The sequence below is a fragment of the Anguilla anguilla genome, chromosome 5 (genome assembly GCF_013347855.1).
Source record: "Anguilla anguilla isolate fAngAng1 chromosome 5, fAngAng1.pri, whole genome shotgun sequence".
Lineage (NCBI taxonomy): Eukaryota > Metazoa > Chordata > Actinopteri > Anguilliformes > Anguillidae > Anguilla > Anguilla anguilla.
Window position 1 is genome coordinate 53,419,679 of NC_049205.1, and position 17,579 is coordinate 53,437,257.

General features: G+C 41.9%; 2 protein-coding genes across 15 annotated transcripts in view; both read right to left on the bottom strand.

Moving 5' to 3' along the window:
• The window catches only part of osbpl5 (oxysterol binding protein-like 5), a 46,586-nt gene extending 45,323 nt beyond the window's left edge, over window positions 1-1,263 (bottom strand). The window contains exon 1 of the mRNA XM_035417806.1: window positions 1,075-1,263. The gene's annotated coding sequence lies outside the window, so the exon portion shown is untranslated. The remainder of the gene's footprint in view (window positions 1-1,074) is intronic.
• A 1,021-nt stretch (window positions 1,264-2,284) lies between these two features.
• Window positions 2,285-17,579, bottom strand: part of LOC118227346 (receptor-type tyrosine-protein phosphatase eta-like) — a 43,139-nt gene continuing 27,844 nt past the window's right edge. For 13 of the 14 annotated variants that reach the window (XM_035417697.1, XM_035417692.1, XM_035417694.1 and 10 more), the window contains 22 exons: window positions 16,859-17,110; window positions 15,699-15,953; window positions 14,829-15,092; window positions 13,820-14,086; window positions 12,937-13,197; window positions 12,312-12,569; window positions 11,806-12,042; window positions 10,974-11,237; window positions 10,551-10,694; window positions 10,213-10,423; window positions 9,828-9,946; window positions 9,219-9,306; window positions 8,933-8,977; window positions 8,750-8,758; window positions 8,272-8,359; window positions 7,662-7,752; window positions 7,182-7,255; window positions 6,943-7,077; window positions 6,245-6,361; window positions 5,880-6,040; window positions 5,215-5,350; window positions 2,285-5,005 (listed from right to left, as the gene is read on the bottom strand). In XM_035417697.1, the coding sequence (XP_035273588.1) occupies window positions 4,853-5,005; window positions 5,215-5,350; window positions 5,880-6,040; window positions 6,245-6,361; window positions 6,943-7,077; window positions 7,182-7,255; window positions 7,662-7,752; window positions 8,272-8,359; window positions 8,750-8,758; window positions 8,933-8,977; window positions 9,219-9,306; window positions 9,828-9,946; window positions 10,213-10,423; window positions 10,551-10,694; window positions 10,974-11,237; window positions 11,806-12,042; window positions 12,312-12,569; window positions 12,937-13,197; window positions 13,820-14,086; window positions 14,829-15,092; window positions 15,699-15,953; window positions 16,859-17,110 (3,629 nt within the window). In that variant the 3' untranslated portion in view covers window positions 2,285-4,852. The remainder of the gene's footprint in view (window positions 5,006-5,214; window positions 5,351-5,879; window positions 6,041-6,244; window positions 6,362-6,942; window positions 7,078-7,181; window positions 7,256-7,661; window positions 7,753-8,271; window positions 8,360-8,749; window positions 8,759-8,932; window positions 8,978-9,218; window positions 9,307-9,827; window positions 9,947-10,212; window positions 10,424-10,550; window positions 10,695-10,973; window positions 11,238-11,805; window positions 12,043-12,311; window positions 12,570-12,936; window positions 13,198-13,819; window positions 14,087-14,828; window positions 15,093-15,698; window positions 15,954-16,858; window positions 17,111-17,579) is intronic. The other variant, XM_035417693.1, reaches the window with a different exon arrangement.

Below are 17,579 nucleotides of genomic sequence, written 5' to 3' on the forward strand. Positions count from 1 at the left end.
TACAGTGTGAGCATTTTGTTTTCTTTGTATTTCCAGTTCTTACAGAAAAGACTTCGACATAACCTTAAAACTCACAACATGACATAACATCAGCTTGAACGTACAAGCAGAAAAATGACTCAGCCATATTTGATAATAAAAACTATCATTTCCACGACCAAGGGGAAGACTGTATCACGTCAGGCCATTTAAAATTACGTATATTTAGCTGCCAATTTAAGTTTACTCAACAGGTGGCTTTATGGGAGCGCTGCATGGGTATTTTTCAACTAGGAACCGAAAAGCCATGTCCGTAGGTATAATTCGTCGATCAATCAATCATTAAAAAAAAATATTTCATAACGTTTACTCCATCTCCTGGCACTTCCAACACAATTTATAGCATTTTCTTGCTGTTCACTGCGCCCTCTGCTGACTGGGTTAGTGCACTGTGAATAATAATATATACAGCATAATATAATATTGTTACAGGAAACAATGTATTTGTTCTCATTACCGACTGCCATTATTATTATTATTATTATTATTATTATTATTATTAAGGGCTGTCTGCAATGAAAGTTAATACATTGTTTCCTTTAACAAGCTGCACTGCTGTTGGTTTCTTCCTGTCTGTTTAGAAGACCAGAGGAGATTCTGGTGAGCAAGGAGGCAGGGGAAACAGCCCTGTCGACTGGAACCCCCTGTCCTGGGTCGATGTTATGGAAAATTATATGGCCGAGGGTCTCCCCTGGTGTGGTCAGGATTTGATACCAGAATGTGTGGCACAGCATTCCACTGAGACCCAGCGGTTTGGCAGAGTGCACCACCTGATAGCCCACATTATAGAAATGGCAAGAAGCTACTGAAAACAAGTGCAAAGGAATTTCTGCAGAGATAGAGAGAGAGAGAGAGCGAGTGAGAGAGGCAGACAGTGAGAGAGAGAGATCGACTGAGAGAGGCAGATAATGAGAGACAGTGAATGAGAAAGAGAAAGAGAGCGAGAGCAAGTGAGAGAGACAGATAGTGAGTGAAAGAGACCCACAGAATCGGACCCTCCAGCCCCCTTCATTGCTGGAGGATGGATGTACTCACAGTACAGCACGGCATGAGGAAATGTGGATCTGCAGACAGAAGGGTTTTTGTGGCACAGTTTGCAGGCACTGGTGCAGGAATATGTACGCTCCTTCAGTCTTCTCCTCCTGCTCCTGCTCCTGCTCCTGCTCCTGCTCTGTCCTCGCTCCCAACACAAACCGCTGTCGCCGAGGAAACGAAAAGCTGGAACTCAGGGGTGTGTGGGACGAGCCGGCAGACTGGGGGGGTCCTGCACGATGTGCAGTCATTACACTGGACACTTCTGCAGTGAGTGTGGGTGTTCGTGTGTGAGCGTGAGAGGGGGGGGGGGGGGTGTGTGTGTGCTCTGAGCTGTGCTGTGGAAGGGGGGTTTGGTGGGGGGGGGGGGGAGGGTCAGCACAGGGGATAATGAAATAAAACTGAGAAAATGGGAAGTACAAGCTGAGGAAGAGGTACAGAAACCGGGTGACACTGGATGTATTAACGTGTGCGAGAGAGTGCATGGTTAGGGTAAGGACGATGTGAAGGGTTTTTATATGGAGAACAATGTTGGAGAAATTATAGCAAAACACTGGACTGAGGCAGAGGAGTTGTTTGTACTGCAGGTGTATGTACTGAACATTGAATACTGTAAAATACCATCAGTGGGACTGAAGAAAACTATTCTACTGCAGTGCTGGCCTTAAAAATGAAGATACTACAGTGTGTTTTCTGGTAGTTTTCTATCATAGATCACTATGTGGAATTTGAAGAGCATACAGCTGTGTGTTGTCTGATTAAGTTTTTTTGGCAGAGATTTCTGTGTGTAGTTCTGGGATGCTACAGATTGTTTTCTGAAAGTATTTGGTGTGATCTGTAGATACTACAGTTGTGAGTAATCTGATATGGGGCATTTGCGGTCACAGAAGACTCCAAAGGTTGACACAATAGACACAGTAAAACAAGAAAAGTGTCCTGTGACTCATTGCAGCATTATTGACTGCTGCATGCTCGTAAGATTCAACGTCACACACGGCTTTGTCCAGAAAACCTGAAATCGGTTTCAAGTTGCAATTACTCAAATGATAAATGCCAGATAAAATATAACTTTGAGATAAAAAGGTTATACAGTTTCCAGGGAAGGATGCTGGAAGGCATCGAAGAAAAGAGATTAGCTGAATTTCATGAACTGAATTTTCTGCATTTACTGACATAGCATGGAAAGAAATAATTCAATTAAATCCCAAACCCATATCTTTAGAATGCATAGATTTATTTAATAATCAAATGTATAGTATCAGCACTTTTTATTTTCAAATTCTCTCCCTATCTCACACAAGCACATGTGTACACACACACACACACACACACTTTTTAAAAGTGCAACATTTTTTAAAATCCCAGACTGCATAGACATGTCTAACATTTCATATTGTACCTGCCTGCATTATACATTTTGAACAGAATTACATTAAGACTTTGAATAAGGAATAAAATTAATATCTAATTTACAAACACTAGTAAAACAACAGAAATGGAAGTGTGTGAGCAACACAAGTCATAAAAAAGTAGAAATACTTTTGAAATAGTGGCATGAAAGGCATGATGACAATTGTTTCATCATTGAAATTCACATATTCAACAAGTACAGGAAATAAATCTTTTATGAACCACATGGTCAATCCCTTCTCATAACAGTGTGGAACAAAAAAATGGAAACAGTTTAATGGAAACAACTTTTTCAAAAATATTTAAATATATCTGAGGGCAAGAGTTATTGCTCTACAAACCACATGCCCACATTTCTGAGAACCATTTGTTATGGGTTTTCTATGTTAAAAAAGTTCAAGTTTTCCTGCTACAAGGACTAAACCAAGATTCGGGAGTGCTGTAGGTTCGCCCGGATTGAGATCTATTTTTATTTTATTTATTTTTGCCATTTTCTCCCCAATTTAGTCATTATACCAATTCCTTGTGTGAGATCTATTTTTTAATTTCTTCAGTCATTTTATCTCTGTGAAACTGTGGAAAATAAGAAATAAGATTCTCCACACAAAACTCAATTTAGTACAGGACTAAACTTAACCTACATCTGTGAAACTAGCCCATTAAGTACTAAATTCACTCTATAAGAGTTCAACGGGTGTGAAATGCACTGTTGATTTAACACTTGATATTTTGCTGTCATCCTACAAGTTTTACAGCTCAAAAATCTATCCCTGGTTTATTCTCATTACTGTCAGCCAACCAGATTTCAACACCACAGACTTCCTGCTGCTCTTCCTTGGCTATTTTCCATACTTTGGAATTTATGGATTACAGGCAATAAAGGTAACAGTAAGTATAGGGTTATAGCCCATGATCTCATGTCATAACCACATGGCTTATGATTGCTATATGACAGATGCACGGGGCTTAGCAATTTCAATTCAATTCAATTCAATTACAAAAAAGAAAGCAACAAGGCAAGATACATGTGATATTGCACAAATGGGGATTCATATTTCAATAGCACATAACAGCAGTCACTGCACTTCATCCATATTCATTACATCTTACCCTTGCATTGCAAAACGTTACACTTTTTTTTACACAATTACAAAGAAAAAGAGGCTAAAAAAATTTAATGCAGCCAGTGCATTCGTGGGAGCAGTGCTGTCAATGCCTTTTGCTCAATAGACCTCAGAAAAAAGCACGGACACTACAGTAGCTTTGTACAGAGCAGTCAGCTCTAGTATTCATTTCAATACACTTTCATTTTCAGGCTTGGCTTTTATCACTGTCTACAGCGTCTCTGCACATGCCATAGGCACGAGGCCTTTCAAGTTAAATTATATTTTTAGATGTGAGGCACCTCATGGACCTGGCGTGTAACTCACTCAGTCACTCACACTCAAACATGTTTAGCGATCTGAAGACTCTCCACTATTAGCACTCATGGTGCTACGCATCAATGACACACTGAGTGCGTCCTTGTTCTACCCCCCCAAGTCCTGATATATGAGACCTTAAATTGGTTTGGACTTCATTGTTTTGGTATGATGGAGGCTTTGTGGTGGAATGTGACAGCAGTACTCCTTCCATCTAGGCCTGACAGAAGGCTGTGCCAGTGGGGATCTACTGTCAAGGGATCTACTTTCCACAGGGTTACAGTGCACACAAAAGAGGAGCTACAGTCTGAACTGAAATTAAATGCTGACCTTATAAGCATTTTTAATGGAAAATATATAAATTAATCTCATAATTACATAATCTCTGACATAGAAATATGTGCTAGAGAAAGCACACAGAAACCTTCACTTGAAATGTTTTAACAGCATCTGATAAAATCCTCTTTTAATAGAGGCGTGACATATCTCATGACAGGCGGCAAAAAATACACTATATCCTGAGAATGATACCTTGGCAAATCAATATTTTTCAAAAAAATATTTTTTCAGCAGAATAGGATATATACAACTAAAGATTATGGATTGCACACCATGATATCAAGCATATCATCTCTAGTATGACGACCATGTTGGAATGTAGCAAAAGTATATCACCGTAAAAATATCTTTCCACAAACTCCATGTTCATTCATATTTTCCAAACTTTCAGTCAGGATGAACCCTTTTTCAACAGTGCATTTTCATTGTCACTTTGTTTTGACTTGTAAAATGATCTCATGCTTACCTGAAATGTAATTATACAAGAATTCAAAACAGTAGTCTCTGTCGACGTACTCTCCAATAGAGTTGAAAAATAAATATAACAATCACCATCTGTGTAAGAATTTCCCTTTTTGAAATAATGGCCTCAGTGAAAACAGGGGCATTGGTTAGGCATTGTGGTAGCCATTTTTTGGCTTCATTGGTTCAAAGTTCTCATAAATGGACAGTGCCGCTGTGTTCTGGTAGATGAGGTCCACGTTGGTCCCAGTCCTAGACCTGATGATGTCCAGGGCACACTGGTTTAGGAAAACATACTGGTCCTACAAAAACAAACCAACCATCATTTCAGAGCATGTCAAGTACTGCTCACAGAACAGGGTTACATCTCCTCAGCCTTCCAGGAAAAGCCATTTAGAGTCTGCAGGTAGGACGGCTGTTTTACAGCTGATGGTTGCACGATTGATGTTTGCTTTAGAGTTAACCAAGGTGTGTAGCGAACAGTGCGCGCAGTCAGGGAAACGTGACTCACCTCTGTCTGGACCATGAGGGGTCTGTGCATGCGCAGGTCGTGGACGACGCCGTACACGTCCACAATGCTGTCGTGTTCAATCTGGAAGATCAACCGATCTATGGCGATGAAGGTTCCTGTTCGCCCTACTCCGGCACTGTAGAACACAAGGCAGGTTTCTGTTTGGGGTGTGTTTGTATATATAACTCCCCATTCCTCTAAGGACCACGCAGTCCTTGCCCATTTTCTGTCGTGGTCTGAAGACGCATCTCTTCAGATTGTTACCTGGACTAAATCTATCACTACTCCGCAGGGCTTGTATTTTCACTTGTATTCTTCCATCTTGATCCTGTAGCACTTTCATGTCACACTTGTATCTTCATCCAGCACTTACTGTATATTGCACTTGTATCTTTATCTTGATGTTGTAGCACTGTCATATCTTGTCTTCATGCCTCATTCTAGTTTGACTAGCCATAACTTTCTGATCAAGCCAGTGCTTACTTTGTGACCTGGACTTGCTGTTCATGATAACTGATACACAATAAAGTACTGTACCTTAATGGACCTGTGCTTTGTAGTTGTTCCAATAACTTCCAGTATGCACTTATTGTACGTCGCTTTGGATAAGAGTGTCTGCCAAATAAAATGTAATGTGATGTAACACACACACAGCAGCTGCTCACCTGCAGTGCACCACAGTCGGGGAGTAGAGGGAGTACTGGTCCATGTGCTCTCTCACCAGGTGCCTGAAATTGATGAGCAGCTCTGTGGTTTCGGGAACCCCGTGGTCCGGCCAGGCTGTGAAGTGGAACTGGCGAACGTTGCGGGTCTCCGCCGTCTTCAGCTGGCGAAAGAATGCAATTACGCACAGTGAGGTGAGGAGACGCCATTTCTCTATAAAGTTGCCATGACTGCGAGGAGGAATCAGAAACCATGACACTGTCTGCCAGCTGCTCTGCTGCTGCCCTCCACACAGCAGAGTGTGATTCATGTGAGGGGAGACGCGTTACGCAGAGGAGATCTCACACTCCATACTGAGGTCACTCACATTCTTTACACTGAAGTCCCGTATAGTCCAGTCTTCCAGACGGATGTCAGAGGCGGTCTTCACCGCAATGTTGCCGTATTGTTGGGTCCCAGAGGGCCAGTACTGTTCGCATTTCACCTGCAGGAACACAGCTCGGCTTTGAACAGCGCCTTCCTCAGAGAGCAGGAGAGAGCCTCGCGAGCATTACCCGACCGTGCAACATCACACTCTTCCATGCTCGTGTGAAAGTCGAAAACACTTTAAGGGAGAGGATCTGTTGGCTACAATAGCGTCTGAAGTAGGTCTCATCCTTGAATGCTTCATATATCAAATGCTAATGTGTGTTTTGTGTGTGTTTGTGGTTTATTTTTATGTATGTGTGTGAGTGTGTGTGTGTATATACAGTTAGATGCAAAAGTACTAGTAAAACATTAATAAAACAGTAAAAATATTTTTTTCGTATTCCAGCACATGGGATTTGGGATTTGAAATAGAGGTTAAAGTGCAGACTGTCAGCTTTAATTTGAGGGTATTTACATCTACATCAGGTGATGTAATAATAATAATTTATATACATAATATATATTTGTGTGTGCACATATGTGTGTGAATGTATGAGTTTTTGTTTGTTTGTGTGTGTGTGTGCGTGTGCGTGTGCGTGTGCGCGTGCGCGTGTGCGTGTGTGCGTGTGCGTGTGTGCATACTGTGACTCTACTCACCCGTCCCTGCTCATTGCATCTTGTCAGCATCACCACAGTGTGAACGTTCTTCTCCCAGATCATCCTCCAGAACTCGTTCAATGTGCTGGGCAGAGGACCTTGCGCTGCAATGAACTCCTTTCTGGAGTTGTAGCCCTACAAACAGACAGCAACCAAAAGCCCACCACTGTAAAAGCCGAAACCCTGCACAATCGCTGAGCATAGCGGCTGTTCGCCATATTCTCAGTGCTCAAACAAACCGGCATGTAGTTGGCATTGATGTAATCATCATGCGGGGTTCCATTGACTGACAGTTTGACGCGTGAAGAATCGTCTGCAAGGTAAAACAGTAAAAACGTAAATATATTTGAGGTTAACAGGATGTTAATGTCCAACTCTTCTTATTTTTTAAATCTCATTAATGTGGTACCGTCGATGCACACAATAATATATCCTTCAGTGTCAAAAAAAAGCATGTTAGTGCAACAAAAGAAGTATCTGCACGCAGTTTCAGAAGTAATTCTACTCAAACAGAGGCACGCCATTTCCAACAGAATTTGGCCAATAGGGATAAAGCACACCCAATCACATTTAAACAGCAGGCATGCCATCCGCCAAGTCAGACCTGGGCAGAGGTCATGCCTGTTTGAATTTGCACTGAATGTTTAACACTGTGCAGGCTGTGTGTGCTGTGCATTTTACAGTGCGGTAGAACCGCAGGTCTGGCTCTGCGGACTCACAGGGCAGAACGTTGTTGTAGCGATTCTTTCCTTTGTTCTCCGGGATTATTGCATAGGCCTTGGCCTGAGCCACGCCCACGGGTTTCAGATTCTGAAAGGGAATCATGGGAAAAATGGGGTTTCTTCAGATCTGGCATAAAACATTTGACCTCAAGCCCATTTCACACCCACACAGCTCAGCAGAGGTGGAAAATCCAGGTATTTTGTTCCAATCACCTGGATTTGCTAATTAGCAAAATTCTTCAGCCAGGAGGTAGAACTAATTAGTGAAATCAGCTGGCTGAGTTCACTGGTTGAAGTAACACATGGCAGGACTTTTACTTTCTGACCCATGGACTTTCCATCTCTGCTGCTCAGAGGGCACATTTAAAATAATGCAAATGTTGGCTTAGCACATCCTGTAATAATACGCCATGTGCTGTTCTGAAATGAATATCATGATCACTATAAATACATCATCGTGTTAGCTATTGCATTGTTATTTTAGATGCCTAGAGGCACTAACCATATCGTACTCATAATCAGGGTGCGGCAGAGATTTCTAAAGCAGGACACAAGTAGATGCTAGAGTATAGATGAGGATTATTGAAGTGAATGTAATTCCTGTTACCTCAAATTGCTCAGCAAAGCCACAGTTGGAATCCGCCCGGTGCTGCTTGTAGTAAGCCTCGTAGTTCTCCACTTTCACAGGAACACTCCTGCGTTACATCACATTACATTAAATCCTGTTTCATGAGATTACTGGACATCTATTTAGCAGTTATCTTATGAGAATCCTAGAAACAGAAGCATGCAGAAAGTGCTGAGCAAAATATGAACACTAAGTGCACTGATTTGGTGTGTGAGAGAGCAGCAGCAATGGCCAGAAAGAACAGTCAGTTTCTAGAGCCAGTAACACTCTAGAAACGTTAATAAACCAGTATGATTTGTTGTTGACATTAGCACGATCAAATATTCTGACTATCATATGTTCAGCTGCAACACCACAATGTCTGATTATGATTTACAACAACTGGTCATAACCTTCTATAATTCATAACTTTAGGCACAGACTGATGGACAGACAGAAACATAAAGAAGTCACTTACACTTTTGCTCTGTGAAAAAACAATAGAAAAAACAACAAGAAGCAAATCTGTTAATATTCTGGCATAAATATCCGCATCATCATTTTATATTCTTAAATGTAATTCTTCAAATCTATGAAGTAATACAGTTGCGTATTAGATCTGATAAATATAAGTGCATGCAAATAAATGTAAGAAAATAACCTCATAGAGTAAATAGGGACATCTGAAGATTTTCCTTCGGAAAGTCTGAAAAAAAGGCACATGCATGGTTTGAAAGGTCATTATTTTCTTAATGCATTCACAGTAAATGTGATTCATCCTCCCCCTGAGAGCCTTCTATCTGGCCCATGAACCTGAAGCAGCAACTATAGGCTCCAGCCTGTACTTTAGACATCATTTACAGAATTTGGACCTTTTTTTAAAAAAAAAAAAACAATTTCTCGTTTGCTCGTATCAAGGATGATGTTTTTAAACGGGTCTCACTCACTTTTTCCAGCAGACAGCTGCAATCACTGTCGCCAAGAAAAGGATCAGCAGAGCTCCAAGAGTTCCGCCTACAGCACCACCGACGACCACTGGAGAGAGGGAGAAAAAGTGAGAGAGAGCAACAGAGAGAGAGAGAGATGCCCTCTGCTGGCAGATCGGGAAAATACTCAGGCAATAAGAGTTGTAGGTGCTTTAGTTCAGACGCGACCAATCTTATCCAAAAAGGGACACCCAATTTTACTTATCATGTATGCTTGAGTTACATATTGTAATATAGCTTTTGTAATGGTGGCAACTCCATATATTATATATGGTTTCGGAACTCAGATGGTCAGATCTGGAGTGTTCTCTGCAGGCTCTTACCTTCTATTTGATCTGCTGCTTTACCTTACCTTACACCTTTACCTTAGACCCACTCTCATCATTTGGGCAGAAAGAGTTTAGACAGGAGGCATATAGCAAACAGTATTAGCCCAGCATAAAAGGCTATACTGTACATTTGTACTGTATATACTGCCAAGGAAACATAACTGAATTTAACTGGGAAAGACAGCTTCTGAAGACTGAAACCAAGCTGCATGTTTTGTGAAAAATAACTAGACATACATACCTGGATTTACTGGTAGGCTTATTTCTTCTTTATAAAACTTGGATATGGAGAAGAAGGATTTCTCAATAGACACCAGTTTGTCTTTTATTTCCAGATAGGTAAAGGTAACAACAGCAAAACTAAAGTAAGGAGAAAGTAAAGTAAAGATTAATTATTAGTCAGTTCATATTTCTACTATTTTTTGAGTAGAGAGTAGAAATTCACATGCACATGAAGCAGATTTTACAGAGCCCTTTTGGGCTGGGTCTTGCTGGGTAAAACTATGAAACTTGAGGTTATGTCATATGGTACAATAGTAAATGACCAAAAACAATTAATATAGCAAAATACTGTCACATAAATAAATAATATGAACCCAAACTTTCTGCTGCCAAACTAGCCATACCTGTACGTTTTAGATGTAAGTGGTCCATTGCGATACAGGCCAAACTTAGTGCCATCTCCCACGACAACAACAAGGTCATTTCCACTATTACGTTTTCTGCTCTCAGAATCCTTTAAAATGGCCAGGTATGTAGTGGTGCTCCCTTCTGTCCATTTATCGTAGGTTTTATTTAAGTAGGTCTTCAGCAAAGAATTATTTTCGACAGACAGGCCTAATGTGAAACATACAAACAACAGACCCACACAAACATTAAACAGAATTCCTCCATCCAACAGGCCGCACTACAGGCTCCGGGAAATAATACGTCATTTGGAAAAAGGACAAAGTGAGAAACGTACTCCGCCGATCTGACGTCACCAGTACGCCGTAGTTCACGATTGGGCCATGGGTCTCATTGAAGAGGGCGCGGCTCAGTCGCAGAGTAAATTTGTCGTGCTCCTTTTCAGTGATGGACACGTCCGCAGTGTCAGGAGCAGGCGGAGCTTAAAGCAGAAATGTCAAAACCTTAAGCCGGCTGACACACAGGGTTTGTTGTCAGTTGCCAGAATATTTTAGAAACAATTTTTACAAAGGTTCAAAAGTACCACGGCACGTGGCTATCAAGCAGATAAAGGGCCTCGTCACAAGCACCTGCTAAGCCTCAAAGTTGAGACTTTGGCCATGTTACCAGCCAGTTGTGGCTGGGAGTCTGCTGCAGTGTGGAGACAAACGCACACGTGATGCAGCGACAGACCAGCACAAAGACAGGTGTGAACACGTACCTGTGATACCCGTCTTGCAGACCTTCTCAGTGACTACACTTTTTTTCCCACAACCGAGGGTCCAGACCATCACATTGTACTCAGTGTTGTAAAAGAGATCTGTCACGTTGTGGGAGCTGCTGTTGGTCTGTTCCGGACTCCTGCTGTTGTCCAGAAGAACCTCGAACCCTAGGTTGGCGCCCCTGGGTTTCGACCATGAGAGCACGAGCACGGCATCAGTCTGGTTGGGCCCCTTGCAGCTCAGATCAGTCACTGGAGCCGCGTCTTTAAAACACAGCAATAAGGAGCAAATATAAGCGAAACACTGCTGACCAGATCACAAGTTACAAGGAAAGAAAAAGGTTCTTTAAACGCCTTGCTGATTCTGGTAGTGTATGTGTCATCTACAGTGGAAATCATATGTACTCATACATGGACTCATATGTACTTTGTTGGAGCTGAATTAACACTGGACATTTTACTGTGTAAGTGCATGCCCCAAGAATAGTTAATGTTTCAGTGGGGTCCCCTTAGAAAGGGCACCTCTAAGTTGTTCCGAGTTGCGTCCTAAGTAAAAAGACCCAGAAACTCCAGTGCCTGCCTCCCTGCCTTTCTGCCCCTCCCCCCCATATGAGAGCACACTAGGGGTTCTACAGCAGCCATTACAAACTGCTAGTCCTGTAATGTATTACATTCAATCCATCGCACAGAATTTTTTCTATTCCAGAATATTACAGGTGTAACTACAATAATGGGGCCAGTGTTATTAAGTGAATTGAGTACACAAAAACACAACTTGCATAATGCAGAAAAAATCTGAAGCCAGACTAATAAAATGATATAAATCCCTCACCTGTGCAGTTTGTCACAGATTTCTGGATTCCCTCTGTCCCATCACATGCCAGCGTTGTTACGTTGACAGTGTACTGAGTTCCAGGAGTGAGATTCCTCACTCGATAATGTGTCTGGTCCGTTTCATCTGAGGAGTTTGCTGCAGCCACTTTGTAGCGGTATCTGGTAGCTTCCCACTGTACAGTGATCTCTTCTGCAGATGTTGAATTCACTTCAAGAGATCGAACACTCTCTGGTCCTGGTAGGACAGGAAAAATGTACAACCTTTTGAACCAAGGACAGAACAAGATCGACTTTCTCCACAAATTCATGTTCACACTTTGAGTGGCTTCAGTGATAGATGCCACTACTCAGTGGAATCTTTAGAAAACCGTCATGTTTTTCCCCACACACATACAGTAGACAAGTAAACATGTGTGTGCATGCACACACGCATACACAAACACACAAACACACATTTAACAGGTCCTGCTCACCACACAGCAAGATGTGTGTAAAAGTGCTTACTAGTTGTGACCTGGATCCGGACTGGCAGGCTGGTGAAGCCCAGTGGACCAACAGTGGAGACGGAGATGTTGTAGGCGGTCCCAGGTGCCAGGTCTGACAGATTGACAGTGTTACAGTGTTGGGTGATGGTGGTGTTGGCAGCTGGCAGGTAGAACACACTGTAGTTGAAAGAGCCATTGCCAGGGGCTTCACCCCATTCTAAGAACATGAAGTTGGTGGTCCTCTCCTTTAATGTGATTTGTCCAGGCTGGTTTGGATCTGGTGGGAGGGGCACACAACAATGTCACAAATTTGACAGAATGAGCTGCAGTCCAGAATCTGGGTCAGCAATTAAGTTTAGCAATCCTGCTTTGCGTGAAGGGGAGGGTGACACTGCTAAAGCTGAGCTGGGCGTAACTGTAACTGTAGTGTGGCACTAAAGCATGGACATCTATCACAAGTCATTTAGCCAGCCATGTTAGCAAGTGTAGTGGAGTGCAGAGACATTAGCAAGCACATGAACATCCCCTGTGGAATGTGAATAAAGGTGTCCAAAACCCACATCAAGTGCATCCCCATCAAGCGAGGCTTCGCTACCCATTTGGGCCAAGTCCAGTAAGCCCATCTGTGCATGATCGGTACTCACAGGTTGCGTTTGAAACCGGCTCCGATTCTTCAGTGAAGGGCCCACTGATCGTATTCAGCTTCACGGAGTACACCTCCGCAGCCATCAGGCCAGAGAACTTGTGAGACCGGACAGTGGAGCTCAGTTCCTGTGTTGAGCTCTCGCCATCACTGCTGGTCAAGTTTACCACATACTTTTCTACGGTGCCTTTGGGAGTTTGCCATGACACGGTGATGGAATCATTGCCTCCGGGTGAAACTGTGGGTGTTAGTTTCTCAGGCTCTGTGTATGCGTGCAGCCATGTACGTAGGTGTGTGTGTGTGCATGATAGAGAGAGAGAGAGAGAGAGAGAGAGAGAGACTTTAACATATTTCATCTTAATTAGCTGTATTTAAACTTAATCTTTACTACAAATCAATCTATATATATATAATATATTTTAATATTCTTTTTCATTAAGGGAAAGGAATGTCTAAATAAGGGTCAATATTAGAATTTAGTTCAGAATATTCAGAATAGTACTGCTATTTTAAATGCATGGGGAAAACAATCCCTACAGCAACAGAGAAAATATCTATTGAGGCATAGCCATGCATATATCACAGACTTAGGAATGTCCCCAGTTGGCAGAAAGGATCAAACAAAAAAAACCGGTTATAAGAGTTTTCCTGCCTGTTTGTCCACTGTGATTGGATGATACAGACAGTACATAATTACAGTAAGTTAAAAATCTGAACTTCACAATACGACAGGACATCACTTCCTATACATGCATTACACTGTGGAAGCTATTAATTTCCAGACATGGGAAACAAACAAGTTATTATTCCATTCACTTTTATGCCATTTTGTACTAGGAATATAACATAAAAATGTAAGAAAGGAGTACTGTACAAGTTCTTACTTGTGTATTGAGAGGTTGAAACGGGCTTTCCCTCAGTGTCCTTCCCAACCCGGGAATACACTGTGAAGGTGCAGTTGGACCCTGATCTCAGATCTGTGACATAAGCACTCTCCCTGTTCTCCGATTGGTTCTTTGGGGCAGATGTGCACCCAGTGGTCTCCACCCTGTAAGAGTAGTCAGACTGGGTCCCCTGAGGTCGAGTCCAGTTCAGGTACACAGTGGTGGTGTTCAGCGTGACAGCCTTTAATCCCCCAATGGGATCAGGCTCTGCAAATGTAAGAATTCAGAAGAGTGAGCGACTAGCGCGTGGTGCAGTGAATAGCACGATGGCCTCACAGCAAGAAGGCACTGAGGTAGAATCCTTTTCTGTGTGAAGTTTGCATTTTCTCCCGTGTCCGCATGGACTGTGGGGTACTCCAGTTCCTTCCCACAGTCCAAAGACGTCAGTAGGCCAACAGGAGACTAAATAAATGTAGGAATGAATACATGAGTGAATGGTGTATGGGCCCTGCCATGGATTGGTGACCTGTCCAGGGCGTCTTCCTGCCTTTCGTGCAATGTATGCTGGGATAGGCTCCAGTCCCCATCCCCCACCACACAACCCTGACCAGGAATAAGTGATTTAAGAAAATGGATGGATGGGTGGATGGCTGAGTAACTTCATGAACTAGAGAGATGGTCATATTCCTTCTATCGTGTGCTTTAAATGTACTGTACGTGCATTTTTTTCGCCTTGATTCAATCTACACTTGTGCTTTAGCTTAGAGATAAATGAGTTATTGAGAGATATGTATTTTTCTTAACGAAAGCAGTTGGGTGTATTCAACAAGCACAGAACTGTGTCTTTTTATTCTTCAATTGTGAGAAAAATAAAGTATCGCTCAAATGTATTTGTACGCCAAAGTTACAGTCCAATCTTGATGAAACAACTAGGAAGAATTACAGGCTGAAGTGGTAGTGGTGTCTGTGTTTTAGCGCTTGATGTTGAGGTTAACCGTGGAAGGCTTACTTGTGAATAAACTGATGGACCAAGGGTCGGCTGCGGTGCCATCGGCTGCCAGGGTTGTGATGGTGAAAGTGTGATTGTACCCTGACTGCAGTCCACCTATGTGCACAGTGGTACTGTTCACTCTTAGTTTTTTCAGGGTGCCGTTGGGGTATGCCACTGTGACGTTGTACGTATAACCGTCCTTTGGTTCCAGCTGATCCCAAATCAGCAAGATACTGGATGTATTGATCGCTGCTCCCCGCAGCTGCCTCACAGGATAGGGCCCTGAAGGAAAAATGATCTGTTAGCCCAAAAAAATTTTGAAAAAATACCCCAGAGGCAGGGCTAATAGGCTGTCTGATGGCCCACATCCCATTTTCATTAGTCTGACAGGTGCTTTTGTCCATAGTAACTTTAAAACGCATTATGGCAAACAACACCAACTACAAAAAAACTGGCTTACAGGCATAGAACCAGAATTTTGCCCAGGGTGAGGACAATTTACTGTGGTAGTTTGTGGTTACTTCTGCAATTTTTCTGTTGTACAGGCAACAAAACTTATCCACAGCAAAATAATATTAGTTGCTACAGGGAAATTGCAGGGTAAAACTTTAGAATATGGTACAGTTATTAATTCTTAATAAAGCAGTTATTAATGCTTCATAGAGCTTTAATAACTACATTAGACATCAGTAAAAAAATTGATTGATGATGCTTAGTCAAGATAATAAATATGACATTAAAAAAGAACTCAGGGTTTTCAGAAAATCTATACAACGTTATAATCATTACTGTACCGTAGGGCTTGACGATAAACCATGTTGATGGTTATCAAATGTTTTTTAGGAATAATAAAAATCATGGGTGTGTGTAGGTTTTAGGGCCACTCACTGGTGGTGGCTAATATGCGGACTGGCATGCTCTGGTATCCCAATGGTCCCACGGTGACCACGGAGATGTTATAGGGGGTTCCAGATGTAAGGTTATCCAAGCGAGTCCAGTTGTCTGCAGTCATTAGGTTGGGACTGGATATGAACACAGTGAAGCTATACTGGCCCAGGTCCATGTCCAGTGGTCTGCCCCAGCTGATGTTAATGGATCCAGTGGTCTGCTCCACCACTTTAATGGCTTTAGGTGGATTAGGATCTGTAATAATTTAAATAATCGAATATAAGCACAGTTTACACACTCTCACACGCATGTCCCCTCAGACCACTTCTTTTTTTTTTACTACACTGGTCTCTAAGTATCGATTTTTAATCACGATTTTCTTTAGGAGATGTTCTGAAGGCCGTTGTCCTAGCAGAATGAGCATAATATTAAACCTTCAGATACTGTAATTATTGTTCTTTCTAGTATATAGATAACTGATTTAGACTACTCTGACAAGGTCTAGACTCAAGTAACAGGTTTAAACCTTATCGATGTGGCCTTCAACCAAGACCTTGATAAGTAGAATCAGGTGTATTAGTGCTGGGCTAAATATAGAAACCTGCACCCACTTCGGCCTTTTTTTGGAGAAGATTGGATGCCCCTGGGTTTAGACTCTATTCTATAACAGATTTGGACTCTACTCTATAACTGACTTGGACTCTACTCTATAACAGGTTTGGACTCAAATCTATAACAGGGTTGGACTCTATTTTATAACAGGTTTGGACTCTACTCTATAACAGGTTTAGATTCTATTCTATAACATGTTTAGACTCTACTCTATAACAGGTTTAGACACTACGCTATAACAGACTTGGACTCTACTCTATAATAGGTTTGACCTCTACTTTATAACAGACTTGGACTCTATTCTATAACAGGTTTGGACTCTACTCTAAAACAGGTTTGGACTCAAATCTATAATAGGTTTGGAGTCTATAACAGGTTTGGACTCTACTCAGTAACAGGTGTAGATGCAATTATATAACAGATTGAGACTACAACACATCTAGACTAATTTATAACAGACTGAGCCTCTATAACATGTTCAGACTCTATAACACACTTAGACGTTACAATGGTTAAGAAATGCGTGGAGTGGACTAGTGGTTGCTTACATGTTGCATTTGTTATCATTTCTGACTTCTGGTGGGGCCCACTGAGGACAAAGACACTAACGTTGTACAGCCGTCCCGGCCTCAGATTGGAGAACAACACTGGCTGAACGGATGGCACAGTTCTGCTGTCTATCTGCACAGCACTGCTATTGCAGATCGTAACATTGTAGGAACTGCCCCCACTTGAACTCCAGGTCACAGTCATATTCGTCGTAGTACCAACAGCCTTCACATCTGATGGAGAGTCAGGTGCTAAAAGGTCAAAAAAGTAAACAAATTTGATTTTTAAGATCAATCTGCACCTCAGTGCTAAATCTCAAAATGAGGGTAATAACGTTAGAAGTCATACCTGTGAACACAGTCGTATTTGTTGCCATCGAGTGAACATTGACACAAATATAATAACTTTATTATATTTTATATATATTATATTACTGAAAGAATCATTATGTTATTATATTTCCATTAATAATGATGATCAAGAGGCCTGAACCCAATCAACTAGTGAACTGCAAATAACAGTGTGACACCATTCAAAGTCAACTGTAACCTGAGGTGCCAAATGTACTGATGGTGCTGCAAAACAGGAAGTGCAGCAATTATAATATGGAGGGTCTTGGAAACTGGAAGTTGCAGACAGGAAGTTGCAGATGACCATTAAGTACATAACCAGGGACCAGCCACAGACATCAAATGCTAGTGTGTCCTATATGTTCTCAAA